This window comes from Monodelphis domestica, chromosome 1 (assembly GCF_027887165.1).
Source record: "Monodelphis domestica isolate mMonDom1 chromosome 1, mMonDom1.pri, whole genome shotgun sequence".
NCBI classification, from domain to species: Eukaryota; Metazoa; Chordata; class Mammalia; order Didelphimorphia; family Didelphidae; genus Monodelphis; species Monodelphis domestica.
This window is the reverse complement of record NC_077227.1, coordinates 1,740,679-1,754,837: the sequence shown is the minus strand read 5'-3', so window position 1 is coordinate 1,754,837 and position 14,159 is coordinate 1,740,679. Positions and strand designations below refer to the sequence as shown.

Genomic DNA, 14,159 nt, shown 5'->3' with positions numbered 1-14,159 from the left:
GGGCCCCCGCGGCTTGGGGAAGGGGTCAGGGAGGGGCTCCCTACACTGCAGGCGAAAGGGCGGAACCTGCCCAGGCGGGGCCTTCCTGGGAAAGGGGTGCTTGGGATTCTCCCGGGAACAGGGACAAGCTTTGGGGTCTCCCACTTAGAAGCTAGTCCTAAAACTTGGGGTTCATCAGATCTTACTAGGCTCCAAGCCTGGGGTTTCTAGACTCCACGTGGACACCTCCTTTGGCCTGGGGGCGATGCTGGGCGAGGATCCCCTCCATTTTACAGTTGAGGAAACCTAGTCAAAAAGAGGGGCCCCTCAAGTGGCTGAGGTGGGATTTGAACTCGGGTCTCGGGGGGGGGGGCGCTCCTGGCTGAGTCAGGGAGGGCGAGACAAGAACCCAAGAGAGGCCCGGCAGGACAGAGCAGCTTCGTCTCGGGTCTGTCTCCCGCTAGCCGGCCTTGACCCCTCACGAGCCTGGCCGCGGGGGCCTGGAGGCAGCGCCGGGAGGCGGGCGCAGCCTTAGGAGGGGCTCCAGGCCAGGCCGCTCCCGCCCGCCGGGGACCCCTCGGAGGTGAGGCCCAGGTGGCGTGGCTGGTGCCGGTCCGTTCCTCTGGGTCCCCGGGCCACGGCGTGGCCTAAATCCGGGCCGCCCGGAAGGCCTTCAAGAAAGGACAGAACGCTCTAAAACCGAAGCTGACCGCCGGCCACTGCCCTGGCCGGAGCCTCGAGCCGTCGCCCCCCGGAGCGGGGTCCTCGCCCTGCTCACGGCTCCCGGCCTCGCTGCTCTTTTCCAGGGAACTTGATGTCGCTGAAAGCCTTGAACCTGAGGAACTGCCCTCTGGAATTCCCTCCCCAAGACGTCGTCCAGAAGGGGCTCGTGGCCATCCTGGCCTTCCTCCGCACGTGGGCCCTGAAGCACGTGGTCGACGCCGGCCCGCTGTACCAAGGTGGGTGGCCCCCCCCGGCCGGATGGGCCACGGGCACGTCCGCTGCCCGTCGCGGCGGCGGGAGGGTCTGGGCACGGAGGAGGGGGCGGCGCCCCGTCAGAAGGTCAGTCCTCGAGGGGCGCCTCGCCTGCCCTCGCCCCGTCAGATCTCGGGGTGCCGGAGAAGGGGGGCTCCCTCCCTGTGTGCCCGGGGGGGTGGGGATGGGGGGCAGAGAAGAAAGAACGGGGTCGTCGGCCGAGCGCGGGCAGTTAGCAGGGCCGGGGCGCCCCGGACGGCTTCTGCGCTTGGCGGGGGAGCCGAGGGGGGAGGACGTCTCTGGCTTGGCTGCGAAGGCGGTCCAGAAAGCTGGGCCTTCCCACGCGCAGCTGAAGGGCATTTGCCGGGCGTCCCCGGCCTCAGCCACGATGGCATTTAGGAGGGGCTGGCAGAGAAGCAGCTGCTGAAAGTTAGCGCGCCGGCGGGTCGTGCTGTGTTGGGCGTGGCCAATCAGGAAATACTTGTGAAGGGCCTACTGTGCGCCAGGCGCTTACCGGGCATTGCAGAGACCAACAGAGGAGCTCACAAGCTCCTGGGCGAGAGGACACCCCAACAGGTGCAAACGGGAGGATGAGTCAGAAATCATTCGAGGAGAGACAGCACGAATTCAGAGGGGATGGAGAAGGCTTCCTGGAGGAGGTGGCCTTTTAGTTGGGACTTCAAAGACTCCAGGAAGGTCAGCCGTTGGAGCAGGAGAGGAAAGAGGGCCTTCCACGGAGGGGAATGGCCCAGAGTAGGAGGTCTTGTTCGGGGACAGCGAGGAGGCCAGGGTCAGGGGATCGGAGTCTGCACTGGCTGGTAATGGCTTCGCATGCCGAGCAGCATTTTGTATCGGCTCCTGGAGGCCATAGGGAGCCCCTGGGGCTGAGTGAGTGCGGAGCGCTGTGGTCCGACAGGGCTCTCAATCCCTTTGGTGGCTGGGCGGTTGTTGGGGTGCCAGGGGAGGAGGGCCTCACCCAAAGGGTAGCAGCGTCGGAGGAGAGACGTGACGAAGGGCCAGTGGGCGGGCCTTGCTTGGCGCCATATTGGATCTGGCGGAAGGGAGGGTGCTTGGTTGGCTTTGACAGCTAGAGAGAACCTCGAGGGGCCTGCGGAGACGAATGACGAGTTCTGCCTTGGTCGTGTCCAGGTAGGGCGTGTACCGGGCATCCAGCCTGAGGTGTCCAAAAGGCCGGTCGGCCACCTGCATGGTCAAGAATCCTGAATCCCCTTATCTGACCCTAAGGAGCCTTCCCCTCCCCCTCTGCCTTCCTGCCCGCGGGGCTCTCTCGCCACGCTCTCCTCTTCTCCCTATCTCAACCCCTCGGGGACCAGTTCGTTGTCTCTCTGATTACCCCTGGGCAAGCCGGAGCCTTGGATCCCTCCCACTACTTGTCATCATTGTGCCTACTTGTGGCTCGTCTTCACGCAACCTTCCCGACTGGGTCCACTGCAGATTTACGAAGGGGGTGATGGTGGTGGTCAGTGGTGTTCAGCTCCTCCTGACCCCATTGGGGTTTGCTTGGCCGAGATTCTGGATCATTTCACGATCTCCTTCTCCGACTCATTTTACAGATGAAGAAACTGAGGCCAAAGGGTGGAGCGACTTGGCCACACAGCCAGGAAGTATCTGAGGCCAGATTTGAGCTCAGGCCTCCTTAACTCCAGGCCCAGTGCTATGCCCTCTGCCCCAACCGGTCAGCTGCCTTTTCAGGAGTCTTCATGAAAGGTGAAAAAGAAGCCTTTTACAAACGGGGGTTTGAGTCACAGAACCTGAGAAAAGCCGGGGGGGGGGGCGGCGGGCCTTAAGAGGTAGATGTTTCAGCTTTACAGCCAGACTAGACTGCTCAGGAGTCCGCTGTGCATTTGCTCTTTAAAAATGAGAGTTTCTCATAAAATCAGAGAAATGCACATCAAAACAACTCTGAGGTATCACCTCACACCTAGCAGATTGGCTAACATGACAGCAGAGGAAAGTGATCAATGCTGGAGGGGATGTGGCAAAGTAGGGACACTAATGCATTGCTGGTGGAGTTGTGAATGGATCCAGCCATTCTGGAGGGCAATTTGGAACTCTGCCCAAAGGGCGCTAAAAGACTGTCTGCCCTTTGATCCAGCCATAGCACTGCTGGGCTTGTACCCCAAAGAGATCATAAGGACAAAGACTTGTACAAGAACATTCATAGCTGCGCTCTTTGTGGTGGCCAAAAATTGGAAAACGAGGAGATGCCCTTCCATTGGGGAATGGCTGAACACATTGTGGTATCTGCTGGTGATGGAATACTATTGTGCTCAAAGGAGTGATGAACTGGAGGGATTCCATGTGAACTGGGATGACCTCCAGGAAGTGATGCAGAGTGAGAGGAGCAGAACCAGGAGAACATTGTACACAGAGACGGATACATTGTGGCACAATCGAATGTAACTGACTTCTCTACTATCAGCAATGCAATGAGCCAAGGCAATCCTGAGGGACTTAAGATGCTCTCCACATCCAGAGAAAGAACCGTGGGAGCAGAAACACAAGAAAAACAACTGCTTGATCACATGGGTCAATGAAGATATAACCAAGGATGGAGACTCTAAAGGATCACCCTAGTGCAAATATCATTGATATGGAAATAGGTCTTGATCAAAGACACATGTAAAACCCAGTGGAATTGTGTGTTGGCTATGGCAAGGGAGGGAAAGAATATGATTCATGTAACCACGGAAAAATATTCTAAATTAATAAAATAAAACGCCATGGGGGAAAATAAATAAAAAAGAGATTTTCACCCAGTTACAGGCTGGCATCTTGGCCTGGCATTAGGGAGTGCCTAGGTCCATCATGAGCCCCGAGCTTGGGTCCCTGGGCCTGCTTGTCCCAAATGCTCGGGCAGGTCTTCCAGAGTCAGGGTAGCTGTGCCGGAACAATGTCCCCTTACAGAGGCCCCACTTCTCCAAGCATCCGGCGTGCTCAGCCCCACGTGGCATGCACTAGATCTGTTCTGGGGAAATTCTTCTTTCCCTCCTCCCATCCCAGCTACAAACGGGTGCCTGGAAGTTGGTACAAGAGGCCTGGCCTTCGGGAAACACTCACCGCTAGGGGTGGAAGGACAGAGGAGTCGCCGACATCCGTGCCCCCTTTTGGCTCTCCCAGGCTGTGTCTGGACGACTGGGGCCGCCATGGAGGAGCAGCTCCCTTCTCCCTGGCAGGCTGGGGGGGCCCACAGACATCCCTTCCCATCCATGTGTGGCCCGAGCAGCAGACGGGCATCTTGTGGGGTTTCGCTTGTCTTCAGCATTGATTGAACTCTGAAAATGGGATCTTTATCCGGTGCCCAGTGGGGAGAGCACGGACGCACGCCAGCTCTGCTTTTCTCCCCATAAACGAAAGTGGGAATGGGAGGAGGCTGCAGCCGAGGCAAAGATGGCGCCCCCGTGCTTCCCACTAAGGACTGACGGGGACCGGCCCTCTCTTTGGCCTTCTCGGGTTCTCAGTGGAAGCGCAGGACTCGTCGATGGAAGTCTGGACGTTTGGTCACTGTCGGCTCGATTCCAAATGGCTTTCCAGGAGGTGGCCTCACCGCCTGGCCCTCCAGCTTCGACTCTGCCAGGTCCCCGTTGTCCGGGCGTGGGTCACGGGCTCCTCAGAGGACGCAGGGCCGAGCGGGTGTCCCAGAAGCGGGACTGCTTTTCCCTCTCAAGCTGGCTGGCCCCGAGACAGTCTAAGAGCCGGAGCCAGAAAGGAGATGGTGCCTCGTGGATTTACGGTCGGCCCGGGGGTCCAGCCGTCCGTTGGGCGGCGTCTTGGCCAGCACTTTGCCAAGGGAGGGCTCTGTCTCTGAGTCACGGGGGCCCAAACCGCAGTTTCCCAATGGGGTGTTCAGAGCGCCGCCGGACGTGCACCGTCGCGGTGCTCCGTGGGCCCCGGGAGCCCCTGGGCGCTCCCTGCCTCGGCCCGCTGCCCCCTGGTCTCCTGGAAGCTTTCCTGGGAGGGCGGGGGCGGGAGGGCTCTTGGGGGCCTCCGCTTTCCCGGTCGGAGGCCGTTCCCACAGGCTGGGCTGGCCGGGGGCTCGAGCGCTAAACACGTCTGTTTTGTTCCCCTAGAAATCGTCCCCATGAAAAGGGCGAATTCTTTCAAAGAGTCCTCGAAAGGCAAACGCAGCTCGCCTGAAAGGCCAGCCTCCACCAAGGAGGCTCTGCCGCTGTGGAGGCCCCGGCCGGAGGCTCCCAAAGGGAGGGAGTACTCCTTCCCGCCGGTGGAAAAGCTGAACCTGGCCGACGTCGGGGAGCCAAGCATGGATTTCTCCGAGGACTGGGCCAACGAGGAAGAGATGAAGCAGTTCTGGAAGCTGAGGCAGGAAATCGTCGCCAACGAGAAGGCGGAAATCCTGGCCAACCAGCTGCTGCCCGTCCAGTTCCCCCTGGAGCTGGGAGAAGCGCTGCCCAACCGCCGCGGCAAGGAGCGGCCGCAGAAGCCCAGGAGCAACTTCAGGTAACTTGGAGGAGGAGCCCCGGCCCGGCCCGGCCCAGGGAGGCCCAAGTGGAGGCAGCGCAGGGGCGCAGCCGGCCGGCTGGGGTTGGGGCTGCCTTCCCCGACCGGCACATTTCCGGAGAGGCACACGTGGAGGGGCCCGGGCCGGGGAGGGGCGCCCCCCCGCCCCAGGCTGGCCACATCCGCTCTTTAAGGGGGGGCGTCTCCCCCGGCCCGGCCGCCTTTCCGGCCCAAGAGAGGAGCGGCGCGGCTGGGAGGCCCCGCGCTGCGAGCCGGGCGCTGAGCTTCCCTCTTGGACCGGGGCCGGAGATCAGACGGGAGGCGGCCAAGGACGAGGCTGGAGGAGAGGAGAGTGGGGGGCCAGCCTGACCTCCGGGGGGCCGTCCGGGGGGAACGTGGTCGGGGGCAGGGCCAGAGGCCAGTTTCCTGCTTGCTCTTCGGTGGCTGCCCCGAGCCCCCAGCCAGCCACATGCTCAGAAGAGAAGAGAGCGAAACGCACCCGTGCCTCAGTTTACCAAACGTTTTCTCCGTCCACTCTCTCACACACACACACATACACACACACACACACACACACACCACACATACACACACATATCACACACCACACACACACATACACACACACCCACACACCACACACCGCACATACACATACACACCGCACATACACATACACACACACGCACACACACACCACACACACACACCGCACATACACACACACACCACACATACACACACATATCACACACCACACACACACATACACACACACGCACACACACACATACACAACACGCACGCACACACATACCCACACACTGCACACACACACCACACGCACACACATACCCACACACGCACACACACCACACACACAACACACACGCACACATACACACACCACACACACATACACACACAACACACACACGCGCGCACATACACACACCACACACACACACCACACACACACCACACACACAACACATACACACACACGCACACACACACATACACAACACGCACGCACACACATACCCACACACTGCACACACACACCACACACACAACACATACACATATCACACACGCACACACACCACACACACACATACACACACATACCCCCACACACACATACACACACACACTGCACACACTCCACACCCACATACACACACACAACACACACACACATACACACACACGCACACACACCACACACACACACAACACACACACACCACACACGCGTGCACACACACATACACACCACACACACATACACACACAACACACACACGCACATACACACACCACACACACACAACACACACACAACACACACACAACACATACACATATCACACACGCACACACACCACACACACACATACACACACATACCCCCACACACACATACACACACACCGCACACACACCACACACACACCACACACACATACACACACAACACACACACATACACACACACAACACACACACATACACACACACCACACACATACACACACAACACACACACACACGCACATACACACACCACACACACACAACACACACACAACACATACACATATCACACACGCACACACACCACACACACACATACACACACATACCCCCCCACACACATACACACACACACCGCACACACACCACACACACACACTGCACACACACCACACCCACATACACACACACAACACACACACACATACACACACACAACACACACACACATACACACATACCACACACACGCACACACATACACACACACGCACACACACCACACACACGTACACACACACATACACACACTGCACACACACACGCGTACATACACACACGCACACACACACACACACACACACTCTCACTCACCTGTGTCTCGGGAGCCTACCGTGGCTCTGGACCCTGGGCTGCCACTCTGCCCTCGTGACCCGATTCCCCTCCAAGATCTCTTCCCACAAGCCTCAAGTTCAGGCTCCCAGAAGAGGGGAGGGTTAGCCCTTCACCCAGGAAGAGCCGAAGCCGGGATTCGGGAGTGTCGTCTCGGGGGACCCAGCGTCCGGCGTGCCCTGAAGCCTGCGTGTCTCACCCGCCGCCAGGATCCCCGTCAGCATCTTCCTCATCCCCGCGGCCGGGTGGGAGCAGGCGTCCCCGAGGGCTGGGCCTTCTGCGGGGCTCCCCCAAAGCAGAACCTTCGCCAGCCTTTCCCTGGCGTCTCCCCATTGCCGGACAGTGGAGAGAGCCCAGGTCTGGAGGCAGGAAGAGCTGAGCCCTTCCTGACTGTGGTGTGTGACCCTGGACAAGTCACTTAGCCCCTGTTTGCCTCAGTTTCCTCCACCATCAAATGAGGGATGTTGGGAGCATCCAACGATGGCATGTGCGTACGGCAGGGTCCCTGGTACACAGTAGGCGCTTACTAAATGCTGAGAAATGCCTGAAGACGGTCCCGAGTGCCCGGGAGACTGACCATCCTGCACGCCGGGCACTGGTCGGGCCCGGACAGGAGTCTCAGAGGAGGACAAGACGAGAGCCGGGAGGGAGGCCGGCCGGCCCCTTCCTCAGAGGCCTGCCCTCCTGGGCAGGGTCTGCCGGGAGCCTGTGATCCCCAACCAAGCCCCCGCCCCGGCCTCCCTCGGCCCGGCCTCCCTCGGCCCGGCCTCCCTCGGCCCTGCTCTCCCGTCCGAGCGCCGCCTGCATCTCCGGTTCTTCCAGGGCCCCGAGAGCCACCCCTTCCCCAAAGAGCTCCCCGAGTCCAGGCCAGGCTGAGGGACGGGCCGCGTCCCCGACGACACCCCAGAACTCCTTCTAGTGAACCCGCTTTCTCTCCCTCGCTGCCCCCCGAAGACGAGCGGAGCTGGGGAAGAAGCAGAGCCGTGGGCTGTCCGGGGGATCCAGGACAGGAAGGGCCCCCCTTTGGCCTGCCTGCGGGGGCCTCCTCCCTGCCCACCGGCCCCTTTCAGCCATTCTCTATTGACAGACTTCTTCCGGCCTCCTCGGATCGGCGAGGCAGGAGCTCCGCCATCCCTGCCCGGGCGCCCCCTCGCCCTGGCCCGCTCGGACGCGGCCCCCCTCCCTTCCCGGCTCTCCCAAGGAGCCGCCCAGGCACCTGCGGCTCGGCCGGCCCTCGGGGCATAGGAGGAGGCGGCCAAACGTCCGAGGGAGCGAGGCGTCAGCGGGCCGCGGCTCCTGCGGAACCCCAGAACGACCCGAGGCCCCCCCAGGCTGAGGGCTTCGGCCCGGCTCGCACCGGACCTTGGGAAGCCCTTCGCCCCGCCCCAGACTTCCGGACGATCCAGAGGGGGAGCGGCCCGAAGGGGGGGAGCCCCGGGCTTGGCTCCGACCTGGCCTCCGCTGCGTGGGACCCTGGGCAGGTCACTTAACCCCATTGGCCCCACCCTTGCGCTTTCGTCTCAGAAGTGCCACCAGGGCGGAGAGTAAGAGGCGACAAAATGAAATGGAACGAAACTGGGGTGGGCAGAGCTGAGTGGGGTCCGCTCTGGGCCCCCCAAAGTGCAGGATCTGGGAGGAGGTCAGCCCCCAGGCCCGTGTGGTGGGGGGCCCCGACACAGCACCCCTGGAGGCCCTGCCCCCTCCCTCTGCTCACCTGCCCGGACCTGAGGGAGCCCAAAGACGGGCCCAGTGTGCGATAGGAAGGGGGCGGCAGGATTCGAACTGGCCTCGCCTGCCACTGGGAGGCGAGCAGGCCGTGGCCGCCGTCTGCTTCACCTCGGCACCGGCGCTGTCTGCCCACCTCCGCTGCCGCTGCCAAATGCCCCCGACCCGCTCCAGACCCCAAAGCGGCAGCTCAGACCGAGACACCCCGAAGGCTCGAAGGAATGGGGGCCCCTGGAGAGTCGAGGCAGAAGGTCGGAGGCCCAAGCAGGCCAGGAGCCGGACCCCGGGGGGGCGGGAGAGGCAGGAAGGGCTTTGGATGCCGAGGGAGGGTTTGGAGTCGACCCGGAGCTGCGGCGCGCCAGGGCGGCCTAGTGAGCACTCCGGGAGGGGCTCTGCCCGCAGAAGAGGCGCCCTGGAGCGGGGTTGGGCCAGCCTTGGGGCAGGGAGGCCAGAGAGCCCGAGGAGGATGCAGTGTGCGGCAAGGACCAGCCCCGCGTCGAGAATTGCCTTCAGGCCCGGCGACCGGAGCTTTGGGGCTCATTTTACCCTGAATTGGGCCTGGCAGGCTGCCTGATGCATTCTTCGCGCTCGTCATCTCCTAGGACATACCCGCGCCGTGGCTCGTGTCGCCACGGAAGGCGCTGCTTTGAACATCGGGATGCGCCTGGCCCTTTTCCAGCGGGCTGGACTAGGAGCACAGCCGGGAAACTCGCCCAGCTTGAGCCTTTCCTGCCCCGTGGAACTGAAATCGGCCTTTAACAACTGCCAAGCATCCTCTGACGTTGGATGCTCAGAAGTCTCTTAGCGGCACAGATTCACCACAGCTGGTTCCCATGGTGGCAAACCTACGGCACACGTGCCAGAGCGTGCCGGAGGGGGATGTTCCTGAGGACATTTCCCTCGTCACTCGCCCCTCTGCTCTGCTCAGCAGCCCAGTGGGAGCACTTCGTCCCTCCCCTGTCTAGGGTAAGGCAGGGGACTCACGTGCGGTGTGAGGGTGCCGTTCGGGCATTCGGTCTCTCAAAGGTTCACCCTAGCCTATGTGCCAGACTCCCCCCACCATGCTGCCTCTTTCTCTGTCAGCCTCATCCTGTACGGGACCTCGGCCGGCCCTCGCATCCTGACGTCTTGTCCGGCACACTTCTTCCCCCTCTACCCTCCTCCCTCTCGCTGTCCGGTGCCTACGGACATGGCGACTGTCTCCCCCTCTGGCCCTGCCGGGATCCTGTATCTCTTCTCCACGAGAAGACCATGTGTGGTCGGCGGCACAGGGAGTCCCTTCCCGGAGGAATCCCCTGCAGCCTTGTCCTTGGGAGGCGGTCACGAAAAGCAGTGCTCCGCCCACTTACGGGCCAGGGAACTGAGGCTCACTGAGTTGAGGCTGCACGAAGGCCCTCGTGGAAGAGTCCCGCAGGGCCGGAGATGGAGGGTCTCCAGGACGCCGCTTACGTCAGCCTGGTGGGGGCTGGCCTCGTGAGACCGCTTCGGGCCCTCCTTGGAGGCCAGACGCCCAGCAGTGGCCTCCCTCTGCCTCCCGGAGGTCCTCCCCAAGCAGGGTGACGGGATGAGAAGCCCTCTCCTTATTTCACAGGCCCCGAGGTCCATCCCCGCAGGCAGGACTAGAGCGCGGGTGGGCCAGCTCCCACCCAGCCCCCTCTCCACCGGCCTCCACGTGGCCCACCTTGTCCTGGAAGCTTGCTGTCAGGCACCGCAACGAGGAGGCGCTGCCACAGGGCACGCAGAGTGCACTCCAGGAGGAGAAGCGGGAAAGACGCCCCCGAGGGGGCTTCCTGGCTGCCTGAGGCGCCCACGACGCCCTGGGAGGGACAGCGAAGTGCTCTTCTCGCCCGCTTGTCCCAGCGATGCGGAAGGAGGAAGCCTTTGTCTGGCGCTCCGAGCCACATTTCCCGTTCTGTAGCAGGCGCTGCCAAGGCCGCTCATCCTGCCGGCCGTGGCTCGCGGCCCAGCAGACTCCGTCTGGCTGTCCAGGCTCGCTCTGCGCCCTCCTGACGCCACCCCGAGCCCGCAGGCGCCCCGTAGACAGCCAGTGGTCCAGCTCCCCACGGCCATCTGTCTGGCGCCATCTTGTGACGAGCAACAGGGGGCAGCGCACACGTCTCGGCTGCAGAGCCTCGGGCCACCCTTGGAGGCGCCACCCCGCCCGGGGCGCCAGAGTCCTGCCAGTTGGGTTCGTCCGCCACGCTCTCTCGGGCCACGCCGGCGGCTCGCTTTGGGCCTGGGCCCGTGGGCAGTGACTCCGGGCAGCCCAGCATGCTGGGAGCCGTGGCAGGGGACTCGTGGGCTCGGCCACCGCCGCCGCACTCTGGACATCATGCGGGTATTTCCTGGAAAGTTGTCCCAAGTCGCTGCCAGCCTTTGGACGCCTCTCGCTCCCGGCTGAAGCTCCTTAGCGTGCCGGTCTTTTAGGAACTGGTGCAGCTCAGGGGCAGCGGGGTGGTCAGTGGATGCAGAGCCAGGAGGCTCCGGGCCGCGTGGCCCTGGGCGAGGCACCTGCTTCCTCTCGCCCAGCCGGGCCCCTTCTGTGCCTCAGAACCCAGAGTTAGTGTCGATGCTAAGGCGGATGCTGAAGGGTTGTTTCGGGGCAGATCCGCAGCCTGGATCCCGAGGGGCTCGCTGCACTCGCTGGCAGTCGAGAGCCCGTCCGAGGCTCTCGGGGGGGGGGTCCGCCGGTGGGCCGTGACGCCGTGTTTCTTTCCGCCACTTTCCATGAAGGATTCCACTGAAGAGACCTCACAATCCCAGAAAGAAAATCTCTTCGTTCAAGAACATGTTTCCTGAAATCCCGTCGTACGAGACAGCAATTCAAACCCGGAAAGACGAAGACAGACGGGTGGCTGCCCTGAAGGAGCTCAAGGAGAAGCAAGCTTTGATAGAGCAGCGGAAAAGGTAAGATCGCCGGCGGGAGGAGCCCCGAGCCGGGAGGGGCGGGGGTGGGCGGCCTCGGTGGCTCTCCCACCTTACTGGCTGACCCGTCCGCCCCGTGCCTTCCCTCAAGTGGCTGTCCCACGGACGGCCATGGCCCTGGTGGCCTCCTTCCCTTCCCTGCGTGGGCTCTCGTGGAGGGTCTCTGGGGAGGCCTGCTGGCCCCGCCCTCTGCCCATCCCCCAGCTCTTGGCCACGTGGAGCTTGGTGGGGTGTGGCTGCAGAAGCTGCAGGGAAGCCCCGGAAAGGCTGGGCAGGGCAGCAGCCCGTGGGCTCTCCTCTTCCTCTTCCGGTCGAGCCTGCGTCCTCAGAGGTTCCGTGGGAAGGCCCTGCTGATAGATTTTAGCCCAGAGCTTCCCCTGTCCACTTGGGCCCCGCCACGGGGGCCACGGAATCCTCTTGCGAGGCCCTGCCGTGGTAGGGGGCCAGGAGAGCCGCTGGCCGTGCCCCCACGCCCTCGGGGCCCCGGGAGCCAGAGCGCTTCCTGTGGCACCACACGGCCTCCTAAGGTGGCACGGCCAAGCCTGGCAGAGTTAGAGGTCTCTCCAGCATGCTCTGCCCTATCGGGGGCGCCAGAAGCATCTGGAAGGCGCCCCCGGCCACGGGAGACCTGTCCTCCGCCTAGTGGCCTGTCCATCAGTCAGTCAGTCAGCAAGCACTCGTTAAGTGCGCCTGCTGGCCAAGCGCACGAGGCAGCCTCGTCCCCCCAGCGTCCCCCTGCTCTGGGCCGCCTCGCCTTGCCTGATGCCGTTACACCTCAGAGCCTGCTGGCCCATTGGCGGCTGGCCGAGAGCCTCTGCGGAGGCAGCCAGGGAACGAGAAGCCCCAGCTTGTGTCGCCATCTTTCCGTGGGGAGGACGAGGTCTCTGGGAGCCCCCGACGGCTCGGGGCCGCCTTCCCCAGAAGCACATGCGGAGCTGGAGGGGGCGCGTCCTGTCAGCTGGTCCTGACCTCTCCGTGGTCCCTCTCCGTGGCTGTGGAGGGCGCCAGCGCCATGCCGGGCTCCCCCAGGAGCCATCCTGGCCCCCCTTTCTGGCGCCCGGGCCACGGCTCGCGCCGCGCCTCGTTTGTCCTCTGCGCCATCCGCGCAGGCAGCCCTCCGGCCACGCCCCGTTCCACACGTGGTGCCTGTCCCCCGTGGCCTCTGCCCACGTGGCCTGCGGCTCCCGGCGCTCGGCCTGGCCCTCCAACGTGCCGCCGGTCTTTTCCAGAGATAAGAAGATGCTGCAGAAGTGGCGCGAGCAAGCCGCAGCCATGAAGAAAGAAAAGGAGGCCCTCATGACGGTGCAGCCTCCACCCATGGATCTGGTAGGTTCTCGGGCCCGGAATCCGGAAGACCCGGGGCCTCTGGTCACACTCCTCTGTGCCTCAGTTTCCCCGATGGCTCTGATAACCCAATGAAAGGAGGTTTGTAAAGTGTTCGCAAGCCGCAGAGCACCGCGTGAGCGCGTGCTGGCCGAGCTACACGATCTGGGAAGCGACCTTAGAAAAGCAGCCCTTGATGGAGGCCCCCGACGCCCCCCAGGATAGAGGAGGGCCCAAAGCCCTCCGGCCCTTGACGTCCTGCCCGCGGCCTCCCCAGCCGGCATTCGGCACGTCCCGCCTCCTTTGGCTGCAAAATGGGGGCCCTTCCTTTCGACAGGCATTTCTGAAGCTCCTACTTGTACCAGGTGGCAGCCAGCAGGCCCGAGTTCGAATCCCCCAAGGACATCCAAGGAGGGCTTTGTGCACCCAGAGGAAGAGGAGGGGCTTCCCTGGGGGGCCTCAGAGGCAGCGGGTGGGCAAAGTAGCAGAGCTCAGTGCCTCCCCCAAGCGCGCTTGTCCCGACATCCGGGACCTTCCCCTGCTCACCAGCCTGTGCCGGCTGCCGGAAGGGCAGGAAAATGGGCCGGGCCATGGCCGGCAGCACCTTCAGCACCGACTGGCTCCACGAGCATCACGGATTCTCCCCAACCCTGACTAGTGCCAGATCCAGGAAGTGGGAGTTAAGGGACTTGCCCAGGGTCACACAGCTGGGGAGGGTCTGGGGCCAGACTGGAACCCAAGTCCGAAGGGCAGGCCTGCCTCTCGCTGCACTCATTACTGAGCAAAACAGCCTCTCCGGGCATCTGAGGCTGGCAGCTTGG

General features: G+C 62.9%; 1 protein-coding gene across 4 annotated transcripts in view; it reads left to right on the top strand.

Moving 5' to 3' along the window:
- The window catches only part of LRRC27 (leucine rich repeat containing 27), a 37,304-nt gene that overhangs the window by 14,795 nt on the left and 8,350 nt on the right, over nt 1-14,159 (top strand). For 3 of the 4 annotated variants that reach the window (XM_056794822.1, XM_056794832.1, XM_056794827.1), the window contains 4 exons: nt 786-938; nt 5,046-5,433; nt 11,824-11,997; nt 13,245-13,341. In XM_056794822.1, the coding sequence (XP_056650800.1) occupies nt 786-938; nt 5,046-5,433; nt 11,824-11,997; nt 13,245-13,341 (812 nt within the window). The remainder of the gene's footprint in view (nt 1-785; nt 939-5,045; nt 5,434-11,823; nt 11,998-13,244; nt 13,342-14,159) is intronic. The other variant, XM_056794836.1, reaches the window with a different exon arrangement.